This window comes from Odontesthes bonariensis, chromosome 3 (assembly GCF_027942865.1).
Source record: "Odontesthes bonariensis isolate fOdoBon6 chromosome 3, fOdoBon6.hap1, whole genome shotgun sequence".
Classification (NCBI taxonomy): domain Eukaryota; kingdom Metazoa; phylum Chordata; class Actinopteri; order Atheriniformes; family Atherinopsidae; genus Odontesthes; species Odontesthes bonariensis.
This window is the reverse complement of record NC_134508.1, coordinates 37125771-37143779: the sequence shown is the minus strand read 5'-3', so window position 1 is coordinate 37143779 and position 18009 is coordinate 37125771. Positions and strand designations below refer to the sequence as shown.

At 37.9% G+C, this 18009-nt stretch overlaps 1 protein-coding gene across 3 annotated transcripts in view; it reads left to right on the top strand.

Moving 5' to 3' along the window:
* The window catches only part of igsf21a (immunoglobin superfamily, member 21a), a 183298-nt gene that overhangs the window by 130702 nt on the left and 34587 nt on the right, over positions 1-18009 (top strand). For all 3 annotated transcript variants that reach the window (XM_075461708.1, XM_075461709.1, XM_075461707.1), the window contains one exon: positions 8572-8687. In XM_075461708.1, coding sequence (XP_075317823.1) covers positions 8572-8687 — 116 coding nt within the window. The remainder of the gene's footprint in view (positions 1-8571; positions 8688-18009) is intronic.

Genomic DNA, 18009 nt, shown 5'->3' with positions numbered 1-18009 from the left:
ACATACTTTTGACTAATTACTGGCATAGGTTCCGTACCATTTACTTGTAAATGAAGCCAACTTTACTCTGTCTTTACTTGTTGTCAGCACAGAGAATATATCCACTTTATTACATAATGTAAGAGTGACCAAGCAAGGCATCTTGGGTTCAAACTAACTGGCATGAATGAAAATAACAGGTCTCAAAGGTGTTAATCAAACTGAAAATGGGATATTTACTGTATAATAGGATGCTCTATCATGTATACACAGGGGTAGAAGTCAATACCCTCTTTTTTCGCTTGTCAATTGAAATAAAGTTTCATGTGTATTGGTGCTTGTCAGAGCTGGTGATCAATAACAACATTTACCTTGCATTATATACTACTGGTTATCTGGCAATATAGTAATTTCTGTTAATCATATTTTCCGTTATTGTTACATTTCTAACATTGTATATGTACGCAAAATACTGTTTCGGCACCTTAGTTCATTTTACCAGAATCAATAATGAACATTTCTGTATTGGCAGTTTGTCTCTGGTTTTCTATTGAGTTATTTCTGACTTTCTGAAAAACAAGAGTGGCATTAAACATTATCGTATTTGTTTGGGTTAAATATATATGGCATGTCCATTACACTATCTAATTACTGAGAATTACTTAGTGCTTTTCCAATGAAAGTTTTCATCCAGTTTCCAAAGTTTTAGCATGTCAAGGTAATGAAAGCCATTCTGTTGTGTTTTTTTTTTCCCATTTCACAAAAAGAAACTGTTATCCACGGCCACCCATTTATCTTGGTCATAACTGCCCCATCAACAACGCTTATATGTCAACTTGAAATATGAATTGTCCTCCCTGTCCCTGAATGTTGTGTGTATTTCGATATTTGTGGAGCTTGTGGCCATTCAGCCTTGGGCATTTGATGTAGATTTTCTGAAAGAGTTCTTTGGGGATTGTTCCTGTGGTTTGGGGATTAGAACTGAGTGATGGATATTTCTCAACCTTAAAATCTCTATTTTGTCGTCATATAGTTTCACAGTTTTATTTTTTACCCCTTGGGCCATAAATTAGGTGACATTTAGAATATATAGAGTATATCCCAACTATACCTCACTGACACACTTGTCAAGAAATCTGTCTGGCACTGGAGATCTTAAAGGTGAATCCATGTCAGTGCCTTGTGAATTACCAGGCTGCCATGGGTGAGGCTGGAGAGGGCCACTGGTAAAGAGACCAAATTGAAACAGATTGCCAACGTAAACCTCTGCCCTTAAGCTAAAAACAAAAAGATGGACTTTAGGGATGAGGATGCCAGTCACTGCATAATTGATGCTGGGTTGGGAACAGTGTAAGTCCCATCTGCCACTGTCTACTTTGTGGGAGACAAAAAAAAAAAAGCTTTCCCTTTTGCCGTCTCAACCAAGTCTTCAAACTATGCTGGAAAAATCCTCTCTCCTGTCCCCCTTGTCCTCATTATAAGCACAAAGCTGTAAGTCCAAGCCTGGTTTGCCCTCAGAGAATGCCAGCCTGGGAAGAGACGAGGAGAGCCATATACAGCAATGACATATCATATTTTCTATCATATGGGAACAAAGCAAGAGGGAAAAACTATCACTGTACCCGTGCTCCCAAGTCATTTTTTTTCTTTGTGGTGGATATATTTTGTACATGATTTTCCACACATTTTCAGTAGCAACTCTGTGAACCCTTGAGATGTTTTTTTATTCTTTTTTTTTTTTTTTTTTTTACATAGATGGCTCTGATTGTTACTGTATACATGTTGCACATATCTCAAAGACATACCAAAACTGCATGTCCACTTGAGAGAATGCTACCTAAAAGACACCTGCCATCACTAATTGCATTAATTAAACCATATTTCTGCAGAGAAAAACGCTGAATTAGATTTTGCCTTCTCCAAAACACACAGACCACTCCAAGCATATTGCTGCTTTTTGAACATCAGTATGATTAATGGGTTTCGAAACTGGGGAACTTGTTCAATGTGACACAAGCTTTTGTCTCTGTCTGTCATCCTTCCTCTTCCTGACAGCCACCAGAGCCTCCCTCTCTTTGCAGCCAGCTACAATGCCAGCAGGTTGGCTGAGCGGGAGGATCCGATGTGAGCTGACAGCCAGTAATAACCCATGCAAATTAACAGGGGTGGGGTATAAATGCAAATGCTTAAAAGCACAAAGGAGAATGTAATTAAATAGCGCCGTAGTGTCTCTCTTACCTTCCCTTGCTGCTCATGCTGGAGAACGGAGGTTTAAAAGAAGCAAACTCAGGTATAGGGAAATCTTGCCAGGCATTTCAGTTTTTTAGCTTGTCCTTTCTTTTTCCTCCTCTTGAGAGTAGTAAAGTGTGATTATTTTTCAGGCTGCCCTTTATCTCCCCGACTGCCACAATCATAGCCAATCCAACTGTGTGACTTCTCAAAATAAGGAATATGAGCAATTTTCAGTGTTTTAAGTTTCACTCAATTTTACTGAGTTTAAATTGCATGTGCCTCTTCCCCTTGCAGTCACATACACATGCATTTGAAAAGTGGCGTTTCCCTTTCATGTGTATGTGAGCATGTCTACACAAGTATGAATTTGCATACGTATCTCTGCTCGGAGCAATCTTAGAGCAATAATATAGCAGCAGGGTGCCATGCTGTACTGTATGACTGTGCACTGTTAGGAGCTGGCAATATAAAACGTGTTTTCACATTTTTTTTAAATATGCTAAAACCAAGCTTTTAAGTATTGTTCTCTTTTACAAATGTAGAATAAATTAGAATGTTCCAAGACTGATTTATATCCTCATCTTTAGCTACTAATGGATACATGCTCTCTCTTAAATGATCATTTGCGCATAAAAATGTGGTATGGGCCACAAGTTAAATGGCAATGGCAGCATGATCACTTTGATCAGATTTTGACATCAGAAACAGAGGTAAAGTTACTGAATGAAAGTTTCTGAGCCAATACAAACGTTATGGGTTCAGTGGAAGCAACCTTCTTAGTGGTAAAATCAAAATGGCTGCACTAAACCACAAATGCAAGGTCTTCCAATACAAGAGTAATATGGGATTTTGGAGCTCTTGAGTGGAAGTAGAAAATCACAATCAACCTTTAAACATAATTTAATACAGGACGAGTAACGGTCATACACAGGGAGGCAATCCGCGGGGCAAAAGTACAGGCAGGGGTGGGCAAAGGCAGAGTCAAAAAACAGTCCAAGTCAAAAAACCACTGGCAAAGGTATCAAACTGGGCAAGACAAGAGCAGGGTAAAAAAAAACACAGGAAAAAGGTCAAACACGAGTATACATACACTTTGAGACCGCTAGAGAGCTTGGAACCTAGACAATCTGGCAAGGTAGGTCTGCAATGCTCGGAGTATAAATAGTACTGAGTCAATGATTAGTGATGGCCACCAGGTGTGGCTGAGACTGGTGGGAACCTTAACAGGAAGTGAAATAAGGATGACACAGAGGTTATCAAAATAAAACAGGAAATGAATCGAGTCCAGAAAATGTCTATAATCTGTGAGCATGACAGTTTCTTTCTCATCTCCTTCCTTTTTTTATCTTTGGATTTCTTTACAGATCTGAGTACCCAGTGTGATAATGTCACTGTGGTTTTAAGAGGGTAGAAGTACTTTCTAGATGTTCTTTGGGGCCCACTTGTGTCTCTTTTAGCATCTGCTATTATTTCTCAGCTCGACTCTTAATACTCTCAGACAAGATCCTTTATAAAGATTTATATAAATGCTGATTGTAATTCATGTTTGAGAACTTTACTGAAAGTAGTTTCCTGCAATGGTGCTTTTCAAACCAATGCTCTTTTGGACCTGAACGATATACATTCACAGATTCATGCATCAAAGCTCATATGCAAAGAACATGTTAAAGTTATGTTGAGCTATCTGAGCTTGATAGAAATATTTGAACTATATAAAGTTTAAAGATATGTTTTTTAGATTGAACTAATTATAATTCTGTCTTTAGATTTATTTAAATTGAATGTTCTACAGCTGAGTAGGTATTATGTTCATATCTTCCACTTGCAGAGACAACAGATTTTTTAAGCATTTTAAAGCTATAGCTGAAACTGCAGTATGCTTGCATTGTCCAAAAACCATGTAGTAGCAGCTAATTGTTCAGAACTCATCCTCAGTTGATTATCATACACAGTGAAGCAAAATTGCTTGCTCTGTTTTTGTGCTTTATAAAACTATTCAAAATTCACATTCATTTCTTTAGAATATTTGGGCTCACAATACATGTTTAATCAAATATTTATCACTTAATTATTGTCAGTGTAAAACTGACGGTGCCATAGATGACCCTTGCACCTATCCTGTTATCAGTACTCCAAACACATACCACCTTTCTCAACTATAAACAAACCTGCAGAGATGTTGACTCGAGGCAGATTGCTGAGTACAAAAAGATGTTGGGAGTGTTTTTTTTGTAAGTCCACTTGTCCCTAGAGCTCTAAATCCCTTAAATCATTAGGCCAGGGAAAGCATTAAACATGCTCCTGTTTTACTCACTCACCAATCCATTTACAGTTTCTTTGCTTCTTTGCCATAGCAGAGTAATGGTGCTTGAGGATATGGAACAAAGAGGAGGTAGTAAACGAGAGATGGAAGGAGAGATCATTATTGGTGTGACTAGCTTAGTGGTGCTACCAAGGACAAAAGGAATATACAGTAATACTGCTTTCAGTACCATGAATGCTACGGTGTGCAATTGTGTTTTTTGAAAAAGAATTTATACTCTGTGGTACTGTAGACATCACATTTCATAGCTTTGGTAAATGTATTTATATTGTGGAGCGTTGTCAATAATTTATGCAGCATTTTTTGTAGACTAAGCAAAGATACTTAATGTGTGTTTTTTCTTTTGTCAGGTGAAAACTGTAGGTTTCAGAAAGTTTCTGCTTCAAATAACCTTAGAAAGACTTTCGAGCCCATACACTGGAGAAAATACACTCCCTCAAGGAGAAAGTGTCATTCATATTATTTCAACATTTTAAAAACTGGACACTGCACAACAAGCATTATATATCTTATACTTCCAGTTGATTCTCATGGAAAATTGTGAAATAGGCATGAGAAAAAAATCAATATGATCGCACTGATGGAAACAAACTGTGTACTTTTTTTAGTTTCAATCAGTGTGTCTTTAAAGTAACATGTATCAGTGAGAGGTTTTTTTTTATGCCAGCACAGTGCTTTGTGTCTTTTTGCAGATGGGGCTGAACTCCTCACCCCAGTAAGTTAAGAAATAAAGATTTCAAATGTGTGATGAATGATGTCAGCGAATATTTTAGATTTATGGTTTATTTATATTCATTTTAAATGGTTAAGCCTAACCAATTAGCAAGTAAAAGCAAAGGTAAACAGCAAGTGAAAAGAAATTAAGTGTAAAAAGAAATACAATTTTAAAACTAGGGATCAGCTTGGGTCTCCTAGACACCAGTTCTGGGTTTCAGTTCCCAAATCTGACATTTTAGTTCCACAAAACCATCTGAGAAGTCCTGTGTGTAAACCATTTAGAAAGCATGGACACTTTGAAAAAAACATAGCAGGTAGTGGGATGAAGCATTGGTTTATCAAAATCACTGGAGAATGTCAACCAATCAGAAAAGTTGATGGGCCAATCATTTTGTCAAAGCTGCCATCGCTGATTGTCATATCTAAAACTTGACCGTATCTATCAGTATGCGATGCTGATTGGTCCAAACCTTGTGTTTCAGCCACTAATGAAAGCTTGGAGCCGAATGGATGTTGTGAATCACTCAAGAATCCAACAATATTGGATGCAATGCAATCATTCCCCTGCACTTCTACCTCCAGAAAATCTTTTTTTTGCATCTCAAAAGCTAAAATTTCCCACAGGAATAGTTGTTGTCCATAGAGGCAAAATAAAATTAAATAGATATATTCATCCTGTGCACATGCAAAGAAATAGTGTCCAAGTATACCAATTAATCTATTTCATATAGTGATAGTTTTAGAAATTGCTTTGAAATATGATGGTTTAATTTAAAAAAGTCTTGATCCAAAAGTTAGACTTCCAGGTGTGCAAAACAGAATGATTATGCCCTCAATCTTTGTGAAGTGTTTTTTTTAAATTCATGGAAAGGGGGAGTTTGTGCTGAAACACTTTTCATTTGAAACTCTTGGGTCCTTACAGCACTTTGGTCAACTGAGGTTGTTGTAAAGTGCTTTATAAATAAAATTGGATTGGATTGGATTGGATGTTCAGAAGTATATCAAAGACGATTATCCTTTTTTCTTTTTTCCTGTTTGTTTTGCTTTGTGAGGCCTATCCTGGCATCAGTCATTGTGTAAGATTCTACCCGAGTCAAGAAAAAGTTTAATTATTTATCTGTTATTTTTGATATGCACATCTCAGTAAAAAGCAAGAACTCAATTACAAATGAAGAAAAGATTTAGCTGAACCTTTTAATAAGCAGGGAAGTGGGATCTGCAATTTAATGAAGTATGAAAGGTTTGGACTTCATCATCGCAGAAAACCATCTTAATCCTGTTGTGTTTGCAAATACTTGCTGAGCACAGTAGGTCTTCGTATTAATCGTGTCAAATATTTCACGAAGGCTCATTGCTGTCTCAAGCTTACACTCCTATTAGGTGACCTGCCACCCACAGGGGAGAAAACAACAAAGCAATGTGACCAATGTGCACGTCGTTATCTAACTTAACCAGAGTGCTTAATTATTCATCTCACATGTACTAGGTGATTTTATTCTAACTTATTAAACCATCTCACTACTACTGCCTGGAAAATCTCTTGTCAAGAGATTATCAGTCTTTATCAGTCAAGTGGAAACAAGCAATTTAATCTGCTACTCTGCAGATTAGACATTACTAAATCTTTTTTTTTTAATGTGTTAAACCTCTATAGAAACCTGCAAACTCTCTTGATCTTTTACATGCCTGGCTGTTGATATTGTGAAAATTAATCAGAATTTCCACCTTCATACTCTGGCATCGCTGAAAGCCCTTTGCCAACAAAAAAATGAATAAATAGAAAAAGTGTGAAGTCTCAATCTGCAGGACTCCATAAAATAGAAAACAACTGTCTTTTTATGGAGTAAAGTCATTTATATCAAATCTATAAAGTTAATTGTATCTTTTTATTGTCATATTTTATGTTCAGTTTATTGGTGTGGCTTCACCATACCAGATGCACTTCACATGCAGTGCAACCGCATTGAATGCTTTCACATGATTGGTCAGAAGCAGACACCTCTGACAGCTAATCTTATACCAGGTTGAGACAGGCTTGTCAGTAAACTAATGAAGTGTTCTAAGGTTAATTTACAACCATATGAATTCCATCAATAAGCAATTAAGAGGTGTGGAAACAGTGAGGCACTTAGGCCAGCAGCTAAATCCCCACACAAACCCCTACCTACCTTCAATCAATTAATTGCTCAGGCATGTCTGTTTAAAAGCATTTGATAGATTTGCTCATAAAACTGCCACGTAAAAAAGGCTCTGCTCCCAGTGTGACCCTTTTTTGTTGCCTTATGTGCCTCCTCAATTCAAAATTTGGAACTTCAGAAGAGATTTTTCTCTCACCTCATGACTTCCTGAAAAGATTGCTCAAATTCTTATTCTGATGAGAGCTTTTGCCTTGCGAAGTATTCATAAAACCTCCCGCTGTCAAATCCGGGGGGGAAATAATATGCTAGGCAACTGTTAAATGCCTATGCAGGGTAGAAGATGAAAGCCTCATGAAGAAAAGTCTTGTAGAAATTCAGAACAAAAAAACTCGGCATCTTCAGCTAATGTTTTGAAAAGTGCCTTTGACACTCAGCAGTCCTCATCAAAATTCAAAAAGGTCCTTGTGCAGCTGCCCATCATTGACTGCAGTGTCATCGGGTGAAACTTGCTTAGTGATATTTCCTTTAAACTGCTACAATACGAAGTATTCACATCTATACCAAAGCTAGCATACAAGGACCAAAGCACAGCATGCTGAACTTCGGATTTTCTGGCGGATGTTGAAGATTTCCATTCATTACATCCTTCTCCTCCCAGTGCTGCTCTGTGATGCTGTGAAGTCTTGCTCACGTGTTTTCCCTTTTCACTACCGTGACATACTTGCTGGGATCCCTGGAGAGATTCAGATAGTGGGTTTATGATATGATATGTATGCAATCTTATAACTTATCAGCCCCATCCAACTCACATGAGCCCTGGGGAGTTCTGAACACATTGTTCCAGTCATTCGCTTACCATTTTAGAAGGAGATTCTCTCAGCAGGTTTTTGCTTTCTTTTGAAAAGTGATGCAGAAGGCAGATAAAGCAGGTCCATAACACAGAATTGTTTTAGTCTTCCTCCGCTCCATCTTTTTTACTCTTACTCTGCTGTCAGTATCGCATGCACAGTCTCCACCTACATGTATAACCTTAAGTTGATGTTCCATTATAAAATAAGTGCTTAGATGCTCTGAGAGAGTAAAAACTGATGTTTTCCAACTGCTAAGGGATGTCTTAGGTTGCATTTTGTGTCTATCCAATGTATTAAGCTGTTCATAAAGCTTCCCTCTCGTCCTTCACAGCCCCTCCAAACAACATATCAGTGGTGGCAGAGAACACTCCAGCCCCCTTCAGTCGATACCAAGCCCAGAATTTCACTCTGGTCTGCACTGCAAAGGGAGGGAAACCAGCTCCATCGGTGAGTTCGAGATGTGACATGTTGCTCCTGGGAACCTACTCTTACAGCTGTTGTGTACAGAAGAAAAAGGAAATGTTTCATGTTGCAAACAGTTTTCTAAAACTTTTATTTAGATTTTCAGTGCCCGTCTGGTGTATAAGTGTTTAATCTTCTTCTAAAAACAGTCTTCAAATTAGATTTGCATTTTGATCTCACAGCTTGTCTCAAGTATCCAACAGTACTCGATGAATACATTCTGATGTCATTACAGGTGATTACAGATAACAGACTGGCCTGTGACTGATTACTGAATAAGTCTTCCATGTATGGTTGTCATGAAAAAAAAAGGTCAATCAGATTTAGGAAACAGACACATTAGTGTAATTAATCTAATTAAAACGACATGAACATCCTCTCCCATGCACATTTGGAGACACTCCAATGTACACATGCATGTAGTCAGTGGCATATAAGTGCACACTTTGTTTTTTCCTCAACCTTTTGTCTTACTTTTGAAGATCAAGACAAGGTCTTGTAAATAGGCTCAGATGTTTGGTGGCATATATGAGCTTATGGATGCTGCTTGAGAGGGTCCACTCACTGTTAGTTCACAATGGGCCATTAATCATCATCCATGGGTGTATTGTAATGGACAGCAGACCCTGAGCACACATATCTGCTGCAATTATGAGCTCAGTGAGAGGTGAAAACAAGGTGAATAGGATTTCCGTACTTCCTGCTTGATGGTATGATAAGTGAGGTTCTCCCCTGTTGTGATTTCACATGGAGCCTTAAGCCATTAAAGCTCAGATCTTTTTTCTGAGGCATAATCTAGAAAAAGAGATATGGCTGGGTCCCGCTGGTCAGCAAGCAAGTTTCTGTGGATGAGTCACTTTGCTTATAATTTGCTTTGTCAGTCACACAGCAAGCAAATTGTGACTAAAATTAAAAATATCATGGGTTTTCTTGGTGAATCCACCATTTTAATAGCAGATTGCAGAAAAAACATCGTCAATGTACGATACAGTCAGATATTTTCTATAACGTTGTTGAATGCATAAAAGGTTTTACTGCAATAGCAGCTTACAGATCAAAAGTTTACAGATATTAAGCCAGCAGTTAAAGTGGAAATTATTCATCTTGTAGTGCTGACTAAACCATGAATCCCATTTGAAAGTATGTTAGGTTTATTGATTTGTATCAATGATGGGTGTAGCCACCTAGTTTGAAATGTGAAGCCAATGTGGTAGTTCCTTAACATGCCATACCACTGACAGCCACTAGTAGCTGGCTCATTTTCACACCCTCCTATGACTCCTATTACGTGTTTTGTTAAACTTTTCACATGAAAATATGAATAATTATTTTCTATGATTTACTATCATTTCAAATCAGCATTTTTTTAAGCAAACTCTTCTCTAGCTCCTCCCTTTTATCCAAAACCAAAGATGACAAAAGGACAAATGTTAGATGTCTTATTGAAGGCTTTAGAATGGATTTAATTATAAATATATAGTGATGTAGGTTGTCATTGTATTGAACATAAAGGAACTGATCTTGTGAACTTTTGTCACAGATATCAGGCTGCCTCTAAGATTATTCATAACTATTTCAAGGAAAAAAATAATTACTACGGCTAAGCAGCGATCATAGAGAAACTACAGAACCCAGAATATTTCTAAAATTTCCCACCCACACAGGTCAGGTTCTGAGTCATTCAGTCGTTCAGCTGGGTAAATCAGCAATCTGCTGGAGGATTACAGTAGTAACTAAACTCAATTATCATTATTTCATAATATGACGGTAAAATTTGAATTGAAAACAAATGGATAAAACAAACCTAACAAGATAGTCTGGTGTTAATCAAGCAGTTTTTGCTCCCCCCCTCTGCCTTGAGAATATGTTTAATTATCCAGTACAAGGGAAAACACCTGCATCAAAAACCATGAGTGTGAGGGCTCTTAAAGATTCCTAGTTCTCTCTGAGCATGGAATTAGTTTGGATAAGATGAAATATGTGTGTCACTGTGTGTCCCACTAAGCCCCTGGAGAGAATTTACTGCTACATCTAGCAAAGAATGTCTTAACGAAATCTTACTTCACTTTCAATCATTAGCTGTAAATCAAACGGTCAAACAGATGCAGTGTATACACCGGAGTAATACGAGATGTAAAGTCAAGTCTGCCAATCCAGAACATGTGAAAGAAATCATTTAATCTTGTGAATTTACACTGGTTCTGATTGTGGCTCGTCCAAGTGACCTTGTAAACAACTGCGGACAGGTATCGAGAAAAGGTTTTCAAAGGAGAGTCGCCTCAAGGTCATTTGAAGTCTTAACCATGGTCCTTAAACAAAACAAAAATGTTTACTTGCAGCATAAGGTTGCATCAGTAAATGGCACACAAAGTAGAAGATGTCTTGAAGCAATCAAAACTAAACATACAGTAGCTGCTAGTTTATGCCAGATTGCAACAAGAACGCTGACAATGCAAAAGGTAATAATTGTGGCATCATTCATATTTTATATATTGCTTGTATAGTATTACAGATAAGACATAAGCATAAATATTACATTTAAACTGTCTCTATTTGTTCTATTTATGCTATTGTCTTCAGTCATGCTGCATATAAAAGCTCATTATTAGGTTTGTAAGTATTTGCTTGAGTGTTGCTGCTTTGGCCCTGTTATGTAACTTCAACTTCAAACGGCTCCCTTTGCTTTTTGATGAAACTCATTTAGTCTCTGTTCATGAAGCTGCCTGAGGGCTTGTTGAAAAATGAGCTGTATCATTGCAAGCATGTCTCAATCACAACTTGCAAAGAAAGTGGACCAAGTGATCGAGGCTGCATCTAGTAGCAAATGTTCCGCGTGGCCTTTCTCTGATATTTCTTAGTCTTACTTCATCTCTGCACAATACTGTCATGGGCTGCAGGGTTTTGTGGTGGCATTTCTGTTCTGAGTTTGCATATTCTCCCCGTGCATGCGTGAGTTCTCTCTGGGTACTCCGATCTCCTCCAACCGTCCAAAAAAGTGCACGTTAGATGCAGAGAATGGATGGATGGATGGGTTTTTTTTCAGTGTAAAGTAAACAAGGTTACTAAACTCAGGGATTTTTGATGATATGATTTTAAATTCTTTGAGCCTGAAAATGTTGCTATTATGGTTTTTTTATTTAAACATATATTATTTTTTTTTATCCTGTGTAGAAATATGATACAAGGAATGTATTTCTACTATAGTCATAAAAAGCCTAAAAAAGTATTGTTATTTATTTTGTGTCATTAATGACAGAGCCACCTTTTTTTTTTTACCATCATAACTGTTGCTCTTTTGTTTAACAAATCAATCAGTTAGATGTCTTCAGTTTTTCTCTCGTCTTGTCAATCACCTCCTATTTGTTCCAAATGAACTCACCTGTTTCCAATTACCTAACCACCCTGAGCAGTATTTAAAACAGTTTTGCTTCTGCTTCTTGTTTGATTATCTTTTATCTACTCAGTCCTACTTCATGCTGCTGACAACTGGTTTACTTTTAGTTTTGGAGTCATTTATAACCTTCTGGAGGCACCCGTTCCCCGCACTGTGCAGCCTTGATGTGATGTTACATTTGGGTAATGTTGTGAACAGCACCTTAGAGTACGCATATTCATGCCGCAGTTTACTTCTTCATATAAATCGAATGTTTTCAATGTAATTTTTTCTTTCTTATGCTGTGGCTTCTCTCCACTTTTAGGAGACTCCCACAAAGCCAACTTCCTGAAGTAAAGCTTTGAAAGGGCTTAAAATGAAGGGCTGCGTTTGTGGAAAGTATCTGCCATTATGTTTCAAGATCTGTCAGCATCTGATGTCACTGAGCAAGCTGGTGACATATCAATAATAGCTTCCCAGTGCCACTATTAGAACGTCCTCAGAGCACAAGCAAGTACTGATTGAAAAGAGGAAAGATAATGACAGTTAATAATAAGCGGGGAAACTGATTAACTCATGGCCATGATCTCTCTTACTGCCTCGCTCTTCTGTCTATCCTCTTTTCTTTTGCCTCTGCTCTCTCATTGAATGATCCTGTCACTATGAAAATTACCGCCTTGTCCTTTTGACACCACCGCGATTAATTGCAGCAACATAAAGGTGAATATGAACCAATGTATGATTGTTACATTTTAAAAAGGTTTGGGATTTTAAATGTTTGTGAGGTGGTAGCAGCTTGGCAGTGTGCAAAGTGCAGGTGTTTTCATCATCATCTATTCACAGAGAAATGCAAAACCCTTTTCAAACTATCCCAGCGCACTGTCTTGGCATTGTGTATGGGCTCCTGCTTAGAAATACATCTTTTTCTCTCTCGCTCTGCCGGTGCTAATTCATTTCAGAATGAAGAGGTTTGTGTACGCTTTCATTGTCTGCGCATATTGGACTATGAAGTATTTGGGGATTTATAACAGAGCTGTGATTGATAATCGCTTTATTCCGTGCAGTAACACAGTATGAAGACAATACAACTGCAATGCCAAAAACAATCAAAATTTTTCTTACATGGAAATGAGCATTACTTTTCAAGTCCCTGGACAGCCACGTGTTTGACCAAACAAGCTAGTGTGTTTAGATTAGATACTAACCTCTTTGTTCTATGATTGACAATCAAAGAATTTACCATTTCATAATTTACTTTGAATAATGTATTTTTAATTTTCATCAGCAGCAGTATTTCTAGTCATCTAAAAGGACAGATTGAGCAGACTGAAACTGCTGCTCAGTTACTTTTAAACACACACACACACCCTCAGATATATACATTATGTGTATGTATATATGTATGTATTAAATCATTTATTTAGTTTCAACATACAGTGTCTTAGTAGCTAACTTTTACTATACAAGGCCATTTTAAAGAGGTTTCTGTAGCCTTTTTATTCCTTTAAATGTTTTGAAGTCAATCAGATTTTGGCCTTGCCGAGCTAAATTCCACTCCGATTGCTTTAAATTCTAACTCATATTAATTAACTGGGGTCTTAACTTAAATTGCCTTTTTTAAACTTGACACAAATAATGGTGCAGTAAAAGTTCTTACATTGGCTTTATTGAAAGCCAAAACACTGTGTTAATATGGTTTCCACTTAACATAATTCCTTTGAATATTTCAGCAGTTTTGATGCATGAATGTGTGAAATACTGATAATTATGGTGCATCGAGACCAGGAGCAAAGCTAGTCTGAAGTCATGATCATGGCATCATGTTTGAAATTCTTTAGATGGAATTTAGATTTAATTTAAATTCTCGATCCACTTTCTACATATGTATACTTTAGATTTATATCTACAATACTGTATTTTCATTTCCACATCGTAGCTGTGATCTTCTGGTGATGGTAGAACTGAGAGGAGCAGGATTATGACACAGAAATAACACTTCTCACTCCCTGCAGCGACATGTCTGTCATTTATTTCATTCATGTATCTGAAGCATTCATTCAATCCTTTTTTCTTAAACTCCAAGCAGACAGGTGGCAAATGTAGATATGTCATGGTAGAAGAATCATTATGGTTGACTACAGTGGTGTAGTCTACCTTTTTGAGGTGGCTATACTGTATAGTTGGCCAGTCATTGGCCCGTGGTACCAAACTAGGGGTTGGGACTCGGGACCCCTCGGAACCAATAGTAGCCCCTTAATGCACGCCATACCTCCAGTGGCGCGCTGTAATAGTCATTGAAAAGTAATAAGTACCATAGTACTACAATACTATGACATAACACAGTTCAGATGAAAAGCCCTCTAAAAGCTATGACAAAAAATAGGCCAATGTAAAGTTTAATTTTTTAGCATTTTCATCTATGACAATCGAAAATGTTACTATCAAGTAGGCCTACAGCAAGTCAAGCCCAAACAAAATGAAATTAACTGATTTTTAAATGTAGGCCTTTAGAAATATAGCCTGTTTTGTAAACTCATCACATGCACTAAAGGTTTTTGCATCTGACATTATATCGCAGTAACAGTGTAGTAGATAATGTAATTACCATTGTTTAAGTACAGATACATCTCCCCATCCATGCATACCATGGAGATAGCATGGTTCTGGCTAGTAAATAAAGTTTAGTTTATGATAGATAAATTACTTAATCCAGACAGCCACTGTACATATCATCATGTAGACCATATACAGACAGGTATGGCGATTAGGAGTTATTCCCAAAGAAGAATCCCAGATAAACAAACGTCTAGAATTTTAAACTAAGTAAGCAAACGTGGATCAGAGTAGCTAGCTTGCTAGTATTGAGAGAAGAACGAAAGCTAGACTACAGCATGACTAGCCTGTGTTATTGCCGTGTTATGTCCACAAATTAAACAACCTAGAAGGGTAACTTGGTAGCAATACTAGTCTCATAAAAAGCGTGAATTATGTTTTTGACTCAACTTACTTTCGGAAACGTCAGGTCGGGCAACCTTATTAAAAAAGTTCCTAAGGTCTTGCTGTCCCTTGCGCCTGGCCATGATCCTCGTCGTCCCCAACTAAAAACCTGGAACGCTGCTGCTTTGTTTAACCTGGCAGCTCGCGGTCGGCTACCTAGCGAAATTCACTGGCATGTTTTCATCACGCATTGAGGCTTTTCAAATAATAATGATCATCATCATAATAATAATATATTGTAACGACCCAGAATAAGGGTAAAAGCACACGGACTGGCTTGTTTCCTCCTCTCCCTGTCAATCACTGGACCGCAGGTCATGTCACTCAGGTGTGGGCTGGTGATTGGGGGAGAGGAGTGGGCGTGGGCCAGTCTGTGTGCAGGTCTGGTGTTCTCCTGGGGCTGGTTGCGGAGCAGGACTGAGAGTCACCCGTGTTCTGCGATTGTACTGCTTGTAATAACTTAATAAAGAGCCGTTCGGCAACCGCCGGTCTCAGAGCCTCCGTGAAGTCACTATAATATGTTCACGAAAGTTAGACAACGTGTTAATAAATCACTACCATACCTGTCAACAGCCATGGAAAAGTGTGCCCTGGAAATGCAAACTCTCGGGTTGAGAGGATGAGATGATAATTCCATAATCTGATCAGAATGGTGAGAACATGGAGAACATATCGTATCAGCCCATTCCAGATGTACAATGACTTTTCGTAGAAGCCTCGACTTTACAAAGTCCTTTCCTTAGCCACTAAGCACCTACGTACGCACCCCATGATAGATTTTTGTTTTGGCTGACAGCGAGACATAAAAAACGCGTCTGATTGGTTGGAGATTGACTGACTGCCGCAATTTCCGAATGAATGCAATTCTGAAGTGTTGTCGTTGTATTGTTAAATTATAACAAGGCTTCCATGAAAAGTGGTAGTTGATGAAACGTGGCTGTACTATTCTAAATATTGAAAAACGAATTTTAGGTGGGTATACTGAGCATTTTAGGTGGGTATACGGAAATCCCCCCAAAAAAGAGGTGGGTATACGCCGTATACCTGCGTTCAACGTAGACTACACCACTGGTTGACTAAACCGATGCTTGATATTTTGCTGGAGGTAACACATCCTCTGTTGAATTATGTTTGCGTGTACTGTGTCTTAATCAATCTACATATGTGTATATGTGTGTGTATATATGTATTATGCCTATTAATTAGCTTGTCAATGTCTATGAAACTGGACCTCAAGGCTAATTGAGGTATTTTTACATCATACCAGTATATATCCAAACACAGGTGTAATGTGTATCCACACCATTTTTGTCCAACAAAAGCTACAGAACAGGTGCTTGGAACCATCTAATCCACACTGCTCTCCCTCCACCTGCTGTGATAATTAATGAGGTGGTTCAGTGCACAGTGAAGAGTCAGAATTGCTAGCAGATGCAGTGAGGTCACTGCGGAAAAGGTTCATGTTTATTCGTCCCTTTGTGCTATTGGACTTTTAAGTTGTGGTTAAGCACATGAGATAAACACAGATGGAGATGATGAATATTTGGAAAAAAAAAATGAAGATGGGTGCTGGTTGTTAATACTTAAATCATAAAATAAATTAGCATTACACTCTGGGCCTATAAATAGATTTGATATATTAGGAACAGTTTACTACCAAGTGGACTTTAAGTAAGTAGAAATGAATGCAACATATAAAAAAAAGTAAGAGTAAGATGCAAGGATTTGGCTTTAGTTCATCGAGTCACAAGGTGGATTTCCAGACAAGTCAAAGCATAAGAAAAAAAAAACAAAAGCTGACACTCATAGTGGCAATTATTGTCAAACGTGTAAGTGCTGCAGGTGTCGTGAAACACCTGCTGGGAAATTCTTAAAAAGATCTTGTATGTGTACTGTGTAAGTGCATAACAAAAAAAAACAGAAACTGTAGATCCGAGAGTTAAAGATAAAGGACTGCTGTATATCAATTCATACAGTCGGAATCTAAAATAGCAAACTTAGAAAAACGCTGCTGAAGTTTAAATGGAAATGCTGTTTAAACGTCACCCTGTGCTTTAAGCATTATGCAGGTAGATGGGGCTGCAGACCAAATGAAACACAATAGGTTAGACCAACACGTTGGTTAGAAGAAGAGATGGTTGGAGATATTATTATTGGTGGCTCTGATAACCAGCTTTGCTGAATGGCTTTGAGCAAGGATACATACCCTTATTTGAATGTCCCTGCCTGCTCTGACAGACTGTTAGAGTTTTTAGTTTGCTATAAATACTAAGATCCAACCCAGTAGCACAACTGAGCCTCTCATGTTGTGAGTCCTGGAAAACATAACCTCAGCAACAAAAGGGCAAACAGAGGCAGCCCCCATTTGAAGTTGCTAAAATAAAGGTTAAAGCAAATGAGACTCCGCAGGGTATGTCTATTTAAAAGTAAACATGTTCATTTGGAGCATGTCTGTGTCAATGTCAGTGTCCTTCTGTTCTGAATTCTGAAGAATTTGCAAAGTCTGTCTTTACAGTTTATTTGTATGAGCTTGTCATCAAGTGTTGTGGAAAAAACATGGAGAGAGCCATGTATTTTTAAGCTCTTCTTTGGTTCAGGGTATTTATTGCAAATCTAGCCTGGGGACATCAGACCATGAGATGGCATTTTAGAGCTATGTTTGAACAATCTCCTCTCAAAAATCCTATATACTTTACAGTGAAATGCAATGCTTCTAACAATTCTTTAAACTTCAGAAAATTGAATTCGGATGACCAACTGTCCCAAAAGAGCTCTGGATGACTTGTCCTGCCTTCAACAACACAAAAAGGCACATTGTTTCCGAAATAGCGTTACCACAGGCAATGACTATACAACCTTATTCCAATGTTAATAAATACAGGCTATGTCCCAAAATGGGAGCAATAGTTCCCTGGCAGGAGATTAGGCAGCTAGACA